The sequence below is a fragment of the Panicum virgatum genome, chromosome 8N, assembly GCF_016808335.1.
Source record: "Panicum virgatum strain AP13 chromosome 8N, P.virgatum_v5, whole genome shotgun sequence".
In the NCBI taxonomy this organism is placed as follows: domain Eukaryota; kingdom Viridiplantae; phylum Streptophyta; class Magnoliopsida; order Poales; family Poaceae; genus Panicum; species Panicum virgatum.
Genome location: NC_053152.1, coordinates 36569320 through 36581429, shown reverse-complemented (window position 1 = coordinate 36581429; position 12110 = coordinate 36569320). Strand labels below are relative to the sequence as shown.

Below are 12110 nucleotides of genomic sequence, written 5' to 3'. Positions count from 1 at the left end.
AGAGTTGGTGGCCACGGCGGCGGCTACCGCCGGCTCGTCCTTCTCAGCGATGGAAGTGGCCGCTGCGTCGTGCTCCGGCGCGGGCAGCTTCGCCGCCGACAGCGACAACCGCGCCTTCGCACTCCGACCGCGCCGGTGGCGAAGTCCACCAAGCTCGACCGGGAGGTCACCTGTCTCGCGTGCGCCGCGGTCGGCCTCCGCGCCGTCCCGCCTCGCCCGTGCCTCCACGCGGAGGCGCCGCGGTCGGCCTCCACGCCGTCCCGCCGTGGCCGACCTTCGCCCCACTCGCAACCGCCATGCGCTCACACGTCCACCGCGCCGCCGCCGTGCGACCCCGCTGCGCCACGCACCGCCGCTCCGCCTTACCACTCTGCGCACCGCCGCCGACCCGAGGGCGCCACCACGCGCGCCCCATCGAGGCTGCCCCGCCGGGGCCACCGCGCGCGCCCGTCGAGGCCGCCCCACCGCGATCCGGCCAAATTCGCCCGGACCACCACGCCCGCTTCCAATTACTCGCGTGTGGAGCTTCCCCGTGGCCTCTCCGACCTCCTCCCTGACTCATCCCCTGCAGCTACTGAGACTAACGAGTTTTTACTAATCATTTTGTAACATGATAGTGACAGCTTATTACATCTCGATACAAGTACTAACGAGTTATTACATTCGGTTGAAAAATAGAATTGCATAGTTTGGTCCAGCTAGCTTCTTACATCTCGATACAAGTGCAGCTTTTGTTTATTGGTTGCTTCGGCTAGCTGTTGTTTTGCTCGTAAGCTGAGTTTGATCGTGCATGCTATCAGACTTGCTCTCGGCACGTGTTCGATTGGAACTAGTGTTGCAAATCTGCTAACAGCTTTTCTTTGCTTGCTCAAGTGAATTATTTCATTTTTGCTTTCATTTTGTGTCGTGCTTTCAACATTTTGCGGTTGATCATCGCTTCCGCTTTGCGTCGAGTTTTTACTAATCATTTTGTAACAAACATGGCCCCGTTTAGACCATTTCGAATGATTTTGGTGATCGTGTGACTACACAATCAATAATCAATGAGACTAACGAGTTTGCAAAGTCATATTTGTAGGATTCTTTAGGTCCCTTTGATAGCGTCCAGTGCACCGTCGAGACGTCCAATGCACCGTAGAGATGAGACGTCCAATGCACCGTCGAGACGAGAAGTCCAATGCACCGTCGAGACGAGGTGTCCAACCCACCGTAGAGATATCAAGTCGCAGTGAAAAAGCTGCGACGAGTTGGACAAGTGCAACAAAGAAACAGGAAAAACAGAGTGAGCTTGGATAATTCGACAGCACCATAGTCGGTCTATCCGACCAATGCAGCCGAATTATACGACGCAAGGAAAGCACCGTCAGACTAATGGTCGGGTCATACTTCAGAGCGCTTGTTTGACAAGGTTCAGAATTTCCTTAAGGATCGGATTATCCGACGCATGCAAAGGAACTCGTCGGAGCAAGCCTTGGATTATTCTTCAGAGAGGATGCTTTTCAGGCTGGAATTTTGTCTTCAGGATCGGATGATCCGACGCATGGTTTTTGGAGCGTCTGACTAATGAGTGGTAACAATGATCAAACCGTTGCTTTGGAATTCAAATTCAAACAGCAGCACCGGATGATCCGACACTTCATTTACAGAGCGTTGGACTAATGGGTCGAATGAATGACATCATTAGATCGTTTGAATTGTAACGGCTTCAGGGAAATCACAGTGGGGTCGGATGATCCGACGCCTTGGACAGTGAACATGTCGGATTATCCGACGCCTCCGCAGAAAAAGGCATAACGGCTACCCAACGGCTAAACTGAGTTGGTGGCCTATATATATGGCTTCCCCGGGTCATTTTAGAGTTGCTGGAGTTCAGAGAGACCCTAGACACATTGAAGAACATCTCCAAGCCAACCAAAGAGCAAATCGATCAAATCCTTAGATTTAGTATTAGTTTAGCTCTTAAGTGAGTGAGTGAGCAAGGGTTATGCCTTGTGCCTTGGTTCTAGGAGAGAACCATATCTTGTACTCGGTGTGCCGGTTTCTTGGAGTCTTGGTGGCTCGCCGGCAACGTCATCGACCCTCCGGCTTGGTGTGGAGCGGCGACGACATCTTTGTGCTAGGGACGTGGAGATCCCCACTCTTCTTGGTGAAGCTTCTTAGTGGAACCCGGGGCCAAGGTGACCGTGATTGTGTTCACGGAAGAGACTTGATGGCCGAGAAGCAATACTCTTTGTGAGTGCTTCAACAACGTGGATGTAGATGTGCCTTTATGGCTAACCGAACCACGGGATAAATCCTCGTGTCATAGAGTTTGCTTTCTCTCATCCCTCCTTTAAGCTTCCGCATTTACTTATTGCAATCTTGTGTGCTTTTACTTTCATATAGTAGAATCTTGATATGATTGGCTATAGGTTGCATAACTCTTTTGGGATGAATGTTTTCACACTAGATGAACTTTAGTTGCACATCTAGATAGTATGTCTTAGCTTAATTTATGTGCAAATAGTTGGAGCTTGAGGTTAAGGTTTTTAGTTTGCCCAATTCACCCTCTCCTCCTCTTAGGCTACGAGGACCCGATTCCTTTCACATTTCTAGGGTGAGCTCATTATAAGTTGACTTGTAGTACATTGGCAGTTAGAAGAGAGATGTATCAAGTTGAATTTTGGATATGGACATTATTCTCAGGAAGAATTTTTGTTCGCTCCCATCCACCTCTCTCTGGTCGTCTGTTCTAATCCCAGAATGCAACTAAGATTAAATAGATACTATTTTTAGCATATTTTGTTCTTATATAATATATTATACTTAATATTTACTATTGTATTTGCTAATCTATTAGACCTCATTTTTATTTTAAAGTTTTGTTTAGGGGCTAGTTTATGCCGGCACGGCCTTGGGCCCACTCAACTCAGCGCTGAAGTTAGGCATGAGACTCCTACAAAACGTCCAACTAAGACGGGTTCTTTGTTCCTATCAAGAACCCCAAGAACCGGGGCTATTATACATAGCCCGTGTTATTGCGATCGTTCTTGTCGCAGTTTTTTTTTTTTTGAGAGGAGAGTAGCTCTTACTTAATAATATTTTGAGGTACATGTATCGTTTCTGGACACTAGCCAAACATATCTTCCGGGTGTCATATTACAAACACTTTTAGTAAGACCATGAGCCTCACTATTGGAGCTTCTATCTTCGTGCTTGAAAATTACTTCTTGAAACAGCTCACTCCTAGCTTTAATCTCCTTTAGGATCGCAGAGTATGCACACAAATTCTGCTTATAAATTTTGACAATTACTTCCAGGCAATCTGGAGCTATGACACATTGATGCGCGCACTATGCAACGGCCTGCCGGGCCTACTGCTGCTTTTTGCACTATGCAAAGCGGCCCATGGCCCACACTACCAGGCGTGGCCTAGCAGTATTGGAATGCATCCTTTCTTTGTTTTTTCGACCGAGCGTTCGAACGTGTAACTAGTCCACAATCAAGTGAAATTTGTCAACCCACGCATAACAAAAATTGTTAGCATAAACAAAAGCAACGTATTGCACATGCGGACCCATAATGCGGGAGACTATGATATCCACCGTGGTAGCTAATTCTGAATTAAAATGGTCTTGCTATGATTAATACTGCTAGGAAATAGTCAGGATTAACCCATAATGTATGATTAAAAAGTAGCTAATTCAGAATTAAAATGGTCTTAGTGGTAGAATTTCTATATCAATCGGCTGAAAAAATAGTTTAATAAACAGTCCATTTTGAATACAATTAATTAATAACAATTTTAAAAGGATATGAAAATTCACTTTGAGAGTTAGGGACCAAAATGACATATTAAGACAAATTTGGGGATCTGAATATGCATCTTCGAAGTTGGATCCGAATGACACCTTCGGATAAGTTTAGGGATCTAAAAATGCATTTTAAGAGTTTATGAATCTAAATGACACATTTAGACAAGTTCAAGGACCGCCCATGTATTTTACTCATAAAAATCATATCCTTCAACTCTGCAACATGGTCCACAAAATCTTCATCTACACAAGGGCTGGAGGTCCAGCGTATGAATCCAGGCACCCTGAACTCAGAGATCAGAGGACAGCCCTGCTAATTCAACGGAGAGGGGCTCTGCTGCCAGGGAGACGCATGGCTACCTGCCCACCTTGTCCTTCAACTCTGAGAATTGCTAATACCTTCGCAGCTGGTAATGCAATCCGCTTCCCTAGCAGCTGGACTGAGTCTTCACTAATTTTTGCCTGATTGCTGGGCTTTTGGCAGGTCTCTTTTGAAGTAACAGCAGAGGATGGAAGGCAGTGTATCCATAGGTCTGGTTGTGGCGTTTAATGCTTTCTATATGCATTGGGTGAGCCCAGAGTACCCTAGTGTTTATAGCTGGAGCTTGTCCTGGTGGTCTAAGTTGAACCCTCTCACTCGCTGCAGTTTTGGTTTCTCTTTTGGTGAGGTTAGTCTTTGTCCTAGCACCCAATGTATGCGTAGAACAATTAAAGCGAAGCCCTGGAAGCGCTTCCCCTCGGCACTAAGCGTTGTACATAGCTGCCCCCCTGCATTAAGCCTAATATATCATCTGCTTTAATGGACACTCCTATGCGTCTCCTACTTAAAGTTTCAGCTTTTCGCCATTGTGTAGCTGTTCGGCATTCGGAGGTCACATCTCTTGCTGAATCCTGAATCGGTGTTTAGATTCCAAAATTTTTTGGCAAAAAGCGTCAAATTAAATGTTTGGACACATTCATAGACCATTAAATGTGGATAAAATAAAAAATCAATTGCATAGTTCGCATGTAAATTGCGAGACGAATCTTTTAAGTCTAATTGCGTCATGATTTGACAATGTGGTGCTACAGTAAACTTTTGCTAATGATAGATTAATTAGACTTAATAAATTCATCTTGCAGTTTACAAGCGGAATCAGTAATTTATTTTACTATTAGTATGTGTTTACTACTTGAAATGTATGTCCAAATACTTCAAAGGAATTACACGTAAAGAACTAAACAAGTTCTGAATCTCGGCGTGGCGCCGTGATCCTGGTGGGTCTTGTTGGGGATTCATGACGGACTAGGAATGGTCTCTTCGGGAGGAGCCGTGATGGCATGGCACGAGCCGATGCTTCCTGCTGGTGCTGGTGCGGTGTGACCGTGTGGGTGCGACATGGTTTGATCAGTTGGTGTGGCGCAGCTAGTTGCAAACTCGTCAGTGGGCGGCATCCAGAGGCCGTAGCCAGCAGCCCGCAGCCGTCGAGGCAGATGCTGCCTTCGTCAGTGGGCGGCTCGGCTGCCTCTGCTCGTTTGCATGTTAACAACTAACATGATCTCTAGCGTGGTGCTTGCATTGACGCTGACATTTTTGCAACGGGAACTACAGAAAAACACTGCTGCCATGTGGTTTTTTGCAATGGAGGGAAAACAATATCTCTGTTAGAAATAAACGCGCCATGGCGTCAGTGTTGCGTGCGTCGCGTCGTGCGCGTGTACGTGTCTGTGTCGTGTAGGGTGTCCAGCTTGTGTACGTGCATGTGTAGGTCACGTACACGAGTGAGTTGTTGTATGTGCGTGTGCAAGTTTGTCGCGCCCAGACTGCCGTGTTGATCCGTAGGAAGTTAGGAGTGGTGTGCATGCGTGGCGCCGATCCAAGCGGAGCAGACCCCGGCGTGCGGGTAGAGCATGCAGCTCACCGTGACGACGTGCTGAGCGGGGCTCTCGGATCCTGGCGCAAGAACCGGACGTGGAGGCGAGCTCCGCTGTCTACTTATGCCCCAGCGCTCCTCTGTAATCCCTGCCAGTTCCATTTGCATCAATAGTAAGCCAAGATACAGGAGCGTTCCGGCTCCGCGGCGTTCGTCGCCGGCAATCTCTTATGCTGTGCTTCCCTCACCATCGTATTGTGTTCGTGAGTGAGAGCGTGAGTTAGGAGCTGTGCCAACAATCTCTACTCCTTGGTTTTTTTGGAATGGGCACCGCCCGGTCCTCGGCCGGTTCCCGGCGGCGCGTACGGTGAGCCGCCGCCGGCACGGAGCGAATCCCGGTCGGAACGCCTGAGCTCCGAAGCTCGCCTTTTCACCCTGCGGTAACCTTCCAAGCCCGCGATCCCTCCTGCAGCGGCCGTTCCCGGCAGCGCGGCGGCGGCGGGTAGATCCACCCGCAGCCGCAGCTGCACGGGGCCTTCAAGACACGCCGGGGGGCAGGCACTGCAGTGCAGTGATTGCACGCGCAAGATGTCGCGAGAGCTGGGAATGGGATCGGGACACCACCACCAACACAAGAAGGGAGTGAGCCGCATTCACTGCCCGCCCGGCCGCCCTCGTCCTCATGATTGTAGCCGCCGGCCGGTCTGGCGGACAGGCGCTGCCGCCGTCGCAGGCGGCGCGCCGGAGGGGGCGCAATCATACGGCCTCGCGGCCATTTATGCCGGCGAGGTGAAGCTCTGCGCGGCTGCGCTGCCCTGCCCGGATCGGGCCGCCGCCGCCGTCCGTGCAGCGTTCGCGCCTACTGCTCCGCCCTCTGCCATGGCAGGACGACGGGGAGTCCTTTCAGGAACAGCAGAGCGAGCACAGCACCTCGTAGAGAGGACGCGGCTCCGGTCTTCTGTTTTTCTTTTTTCCCCTTTCTTCCCCTACGGCAAGAACTCTGCGTCCTTTCTTCAGCTCAGGGATTGCTTGCTTGCGAGGATCAGAGGCGGAGAACGAGGCGAAGGGGGAGATGAAAAAAAAATCACCAAAGCTGAACCGTTTCCACTGTACCTTTTTTTACCGCTACAAATTGTACGAAAATGCGGCACCGGGAGAAACTTTTCACCAGTCGACCACTTGCCGAGTCCAGCACTACACCTACACTGCTAGTAAAAACTGCCGCTTTTACCCTCCCCTCGCGCCAGGGATACAGCGGTACAAGTAGAAACCTTCTTCGCTTTGTACCGCGTTTCAGCAGAAAAACCGCGAGTACGAGTAACCGACCATCTCACCGGCCTCTCGCCGGGAACCAGCGAGATACAGCGCTGGCTGCAGCGTCCGGCCAAGCGTGCCATGGACCACCGGCCTCCATCCCCCCCCCCCCCCACCCCCTCCCCCTTCCCCCCTGAATTCTTGACAACTGGCCTGAGCCTCTGAATCTGTTACTACCCAGCACCATGCAGCAACGGCTTGCGTCAGGCTCTTGCGAAACCCAACGAACAGAACAGGCAAGGCCAAACCAGACGGAAAAGCACCATCCAGATCCAGGCATTTTGCACCTTTCCGAAAACCACCACACAGGAAAAGAAGCACACCAGAGTGAGGATTTTGCACCTTTCCGATCAATGCAGGCTTTGGTTCAGAGTTTAAGCAGGACTGCACAAGGCAAAAGCATGTACCAAGAACTAGGACAGACTACCATTCAAAAAAAAAACAGGACGGACTAGGGGAATACTGACATTATTTTTTTACTCTAGACGCTAATTAAAGACTGGAGGATAAAGATGGTTCTGAAAAAAAAACCCTGAGCAGGTCTCTCTCTTTCTCTCTCGACTGTTAAAAGATGAAGCTGGTTCTATCAAAAGTCGCCCCTAAAACCTGGAACGCCGGTGCTGGTAAATTCCTTAGCTACATTGTTTTCTGCTTTTTCTTCGGTTGGTTGAGCCCGTCTTCCTTGTCGTCCTACATCACGCCATGGAACCCGGCAGATTGCATGAGGACGGTCTTGATTTCCTCTGGCAGGAGCCCAGGGCCATCCTTGCACAGCTGCAGTGAGGAACAAAGATGATGAGCGAGCGTCAGTGTATTTTCATACGGAAACAAGTAATCTTCAGGTCACATTTCAAGCAGTTAGGGCAAGACAGCTTGCGCATAATCGGATAAAATACTAGTACCATTTCTGGCAGTGAGGAGAAACAGATGTGCAGCTGTAATTACCTCAGCCTTGAAGACGTCCAGGGTAAATCCATTGAAGCAACTGACAACAGCCTGCTGGACATCGAGGCCAAGGCCTTCGATCGCCTTCATAGCATTAAGCAGAAGACCAGGCCTGCGAGCGCAGAACATGTGGATGTTGACCGCTCGGCCTTCCCTCATCCTTACCTCAACCTATTGGAAGAGTAGAGAAAGAAAAATGCAGAAGTGAGCTATATGCTTCAACCAGTATGGTAAAAGTGTCACAACATGTGCGTACATCAGTCACATTACATCTTAACTTCAGCCTAGTTCTTGCAAGACATCATCCAAAGAATGCTATATTGTGTTAAAGAACCATCCATCTGAAGGAAACCACTTTTTTTTCCCCTTGAATAAGAAGGAAACTACTTCTCAAGAAGCATACTGAGAGAACATATACTGACCCTGGGTTGCTGAGAAGTAGGGCTTGGCAATGCGCTTGTGCACAGCTCTTCCTTCACACGAGACGGCAGAGTGGGCAGCGTTGGAGTCAGAGGGTGGAAGCTTGTGGGTGTTGGAGGCAGCGAGGCTGTGGAAGGGGGCGACTCAAGCTCATTCTGAAGATCATTGATCTTCTGCAGCAGCTCCTTCAGGTACTCGACTGCGTCTCCAAGAATCGAAGCCCTGTCCATCTACCAGTTGCAAACAGAGACAGTCAGTTATTTGGACAGCCACAAGGAGAAAGTATCACTAGTGGAATGCATGATTATAATAATAGTGAGGTATATGTACCGACAAGACTAAAGCTGAAGTTCAACACAAAAACAGATAACTGAAACAAGTCATGCAAAAGTACTATTAAGCCATAACTGATGCTTTCAGTTTTGTTTGATAAAAAATAAGATATTCTCCTTTTCAGAACAAAACTGTAACAGCAAAGATGTAGGGAAGATCTTTTATTGTTTTTTCTGCAGCCTGTTACTACTTGACTGACTCGAAACTGAGAAAGAGGCCCCGTAATCAGGCAAAGACACTGATTGATAGTAATTTGTATTCAGGACAACTTATATATGAACAGAGATCATGGACATCTTATTTTCAGATGATCATGAGCTATGTCAATCATGAATACGTTCCTTGATAAAGATATATCCCTGAATCATGACAACAACCGTAAGATACAGAACAATTGCTACCTTCACAGAAAATAAAAAGAAAGAAAAGTAACACCATGTAGACTGAGACCATAAGCAAAGCACTAGCCATAGCATCTTCAGGACCTGAACAGAGGAACTGAAACTGTAGATGCTAAATTGCTAATCCATTGTTCGTTAAAAAAATTGCTAATCCATATAATTTTTTGAACTGAAGGATGTGCAACCAATAGAACCTAAAAGGCTAAGCTACCCCTAGATGAACATACAAACCTTCCAAATGACTGAATCCCACTTATAAGATGCCATTCTAGGGGAAAAATTTTGCACCTGAGATGCGCATATCAACCGTTAAAAACAAAACAATTCATCACAAACTCAATTGCATGAAACATACAAAGGTAACAGACGCATCTAACAATGCTAGATGCTAACCACGGAATTCTCAATTTTATTTTGTTCACATTGCTCTAGAACTCAACTGGAATCAACACGCTTTACAAACAATTTAGCACACGATGGAATACTCTAGCATCACAGAATCAATTGCATGGAACATAACTATATAACAGACACATACATAGCAATGCTAGATGCTAACCACATAATTCTCATCTTTGCACTCTCCATTGCAACGAAAAAGCAGAGAATTCATCGAAATTACGCGCAGGGACTGAATTATCACCTTGCTGATCTTGGGGACGACGGACCGCAGCATGTAGAGTCGGTCATTGAGCTTCTTCCGGCGACGGCGCTCCGCCATGAGGTTCTTGGCCGGCATCCCCTTCCTCTTGCCCTTCCCGTCGCCCGCGCCACCGGCGGTCACCGTGCTGTTGGTGTTGGAGTCCTTGTCGTCCTTCTTGCCGCTGTCCTCGACGCCCCTCGCGTCCTCCGAGTCGTAGTTGAGCCCGGACGCGTCGATGCTCCCCCCGTCGTCATCGTCGGCGTCCTCCAGCACCATGTCACCACCACCAGCCGAGGACGCCCCCGCGGCCGCGGCGAGGGCCTCCGCCTTGCGCTTCTTGTCGTCGTCCTCCTCGCCGGCGTTGCGGCGGAGCGCGCGCTTCTGGAACAGCGTCGGCTGCGCGCCCACGGGCGGGAAGATCTCCAGCGGGCGGAGCACCGCCGCCTTCCCGCGCGCGGAGAACGGCGCCGCCAGGGAAGCCGAAGCAAGGGGCGCCGGGGCGGAGGAGCCGGCACCGCCGCCGTTGTTGAACATGTCGAACCCGCCGAGGCCGCCGAACTCGGGCATTTGCGCCGGCGAGGTGCCGAAGCCGCCGAACGAGCCGAGGAAGCCGGCGTTCCCTGCCGGGATCAGGGGCAAAGGCGCGGAATTCGACACGCTCCCGGCGCCGGCAAACGGGACCAGCTCGCCCCCGGACACGCCGCCGCCGCCGGAGAGGCCAAGGTCGAACCTATGGAGGTCGTACGGCGCGGCGCCGCCCATGTTGAAGAGCGAGAACATCTGCGACGAGCCGGCCCCGAGCGACAGCCCTGGCGGCGCCAGGAGCAGGGACCCCTGCGCGCCGGAGCCGGCCGCCGAGTTGAAGTACCACTCGTCGTCGAGCACCGGCGGCGTGCTGAAAACCCCGCCCCCCAGGTCGGCGGACACCTGGGACAGGGACAGGAGGCTCTGCGGCTCGTGCCCCAGCGGCGGCGTCGCCCCCAGCATCATGGGCGTCGGCGGCGGCGCGTCCTGCTGCTGCTGCTGCGCGCCGCAGCCGTCCTGCGGCCAGAGCGGGTTGCCGAACGGCGGCAGCATGGCGGCGCCGCGCGAGGCGCGAGGCGCGAGGGGTCCACGCTTTCTTGGGGTGGGAATGGCCCCGGAGGGGAGCAGCCGAGCAGGCGCAGATGGCAGAGGCCGCAGAGCTGCAGAGGACAGCGGACTCGTCTGAATTCTCTCTGGCACGGCAGTGTGCCAGCGCCTGTATTTGTATGGAGGTGAAGTACTGTTCGACTGGCCGGCGGCAGCAGCACCGTGGAGAGAGACTGAGAGAGAGGAAGTGCAAATGACCAAACTGCCCTTCGTCCGGAATTTGGGGCTGGTGCCGGTGCATGGGTTGGGGGGAAGTAGGAGGACGAGGCCAACCGCTGGATTCAAGAATCAAAGGCCAAGATCAGGTTTAGAGCTAGAATGATAGCATCGAAAAGCACAACGGGGAAAATAAATTTGGTGCCCTTGGTCTATGTTGTTCAAGAAAAATGGAAATGCACCTCTTGTTCGCCGCCGAGACGCGCTTGTGTGTACGTATGCGGAGGCAATGTACTGGCTAGACATTGCTGTGTGAGAGGAACGTAAAGTCGCCAAAACAAGCACGGTTCTATGCCAGCTTATGCCGATGCTATATTGATTAGCCATATTAAGTACCAACAAGTAATGTTGTGCTAGAGGCGTGAATCTTAGCAGGATGTATAACTCCAAAAGAATTTTGGGCTGCGTATGCATATCTTTAGAGTGAAGCATCAGTTATTTCTACTGATAAAACCATAGAGAAAGATCTGAGATATTCTTAAAACGCGCAACATTCCAAAATATCTTGCCAGCCTGCGTTTGGTTTGAAGATATGTTGTGGGATGTGTAAAGGGGAAAAATATGGCACTTTGTACGACATCAAAAACAAGTTAGACCTGCGCATCAGGTTCACCCAATCTCTAACTCAAAATTAGACAAGCACATCATAATACCCAATATCAGTTCTACATTTTGTACCCGTTTGTGTGGATTATGTATTAGCTAGCCAACATTAAGTATTGTCATATGGTGTTTTGGTAGGAAGTGTAAATTTTAGCAGGAATACAAAAGGTTCCAAAATTGTCAGCAATGTATCTTTATCTTTAGAAGTGAAGTATTGGTTATTACTGTCAATAAAACCATGGTAAAAGTTTTCAGGTATTGCCAAAATATGCATCCTTCCAAAATATCTCGCCACTCTATGGATGGTCTTGAGATAAAAAATTGGCTAGACAGATGGAAGTGATGTCATCGTGTTAAGTAACAAGTTATACTCAAGCATGGCATGTAATCTTAATTATTTGATGGAACTAATGCATATCTCCGGGGAGAATTGTTCTATAAGAAAAAATCCTAAGTT

General features: G+C 49.8%; 1 protein-coding gene across 1 annotated transcript; it reads right to left on the bottom strand.

Annotated features, from left to right (window-relative positions):
* Window positions 1-7286: 7286 nt before the first annotated feature.
* LOC120686420 (transcription factor SCREAM2-like) lies at window positions 7287-10909 on the bottom strand. Its single transcript, XM_039968623.1, has 4 exons — window positions 9704-10909; window positions 8329-8556; window positions 7907-8077; window positions 7287-7735 (listed from the first exon to the last, which is right to left on the bottom strand). The coding sequence occupies exons 1-4, from the start codon at window positions 10778-10780 to the stop codon at window positions 7652-7654; spliced, it is 1560 nt and encodes a 519-aa protein (XP_039824557.1). The 5' UTR covers window positions 10781-10909; the 3' UTR covers window positions 7287-7651.
* Window positions 10910-12110: the final 1201 nt, after the last annotated feature.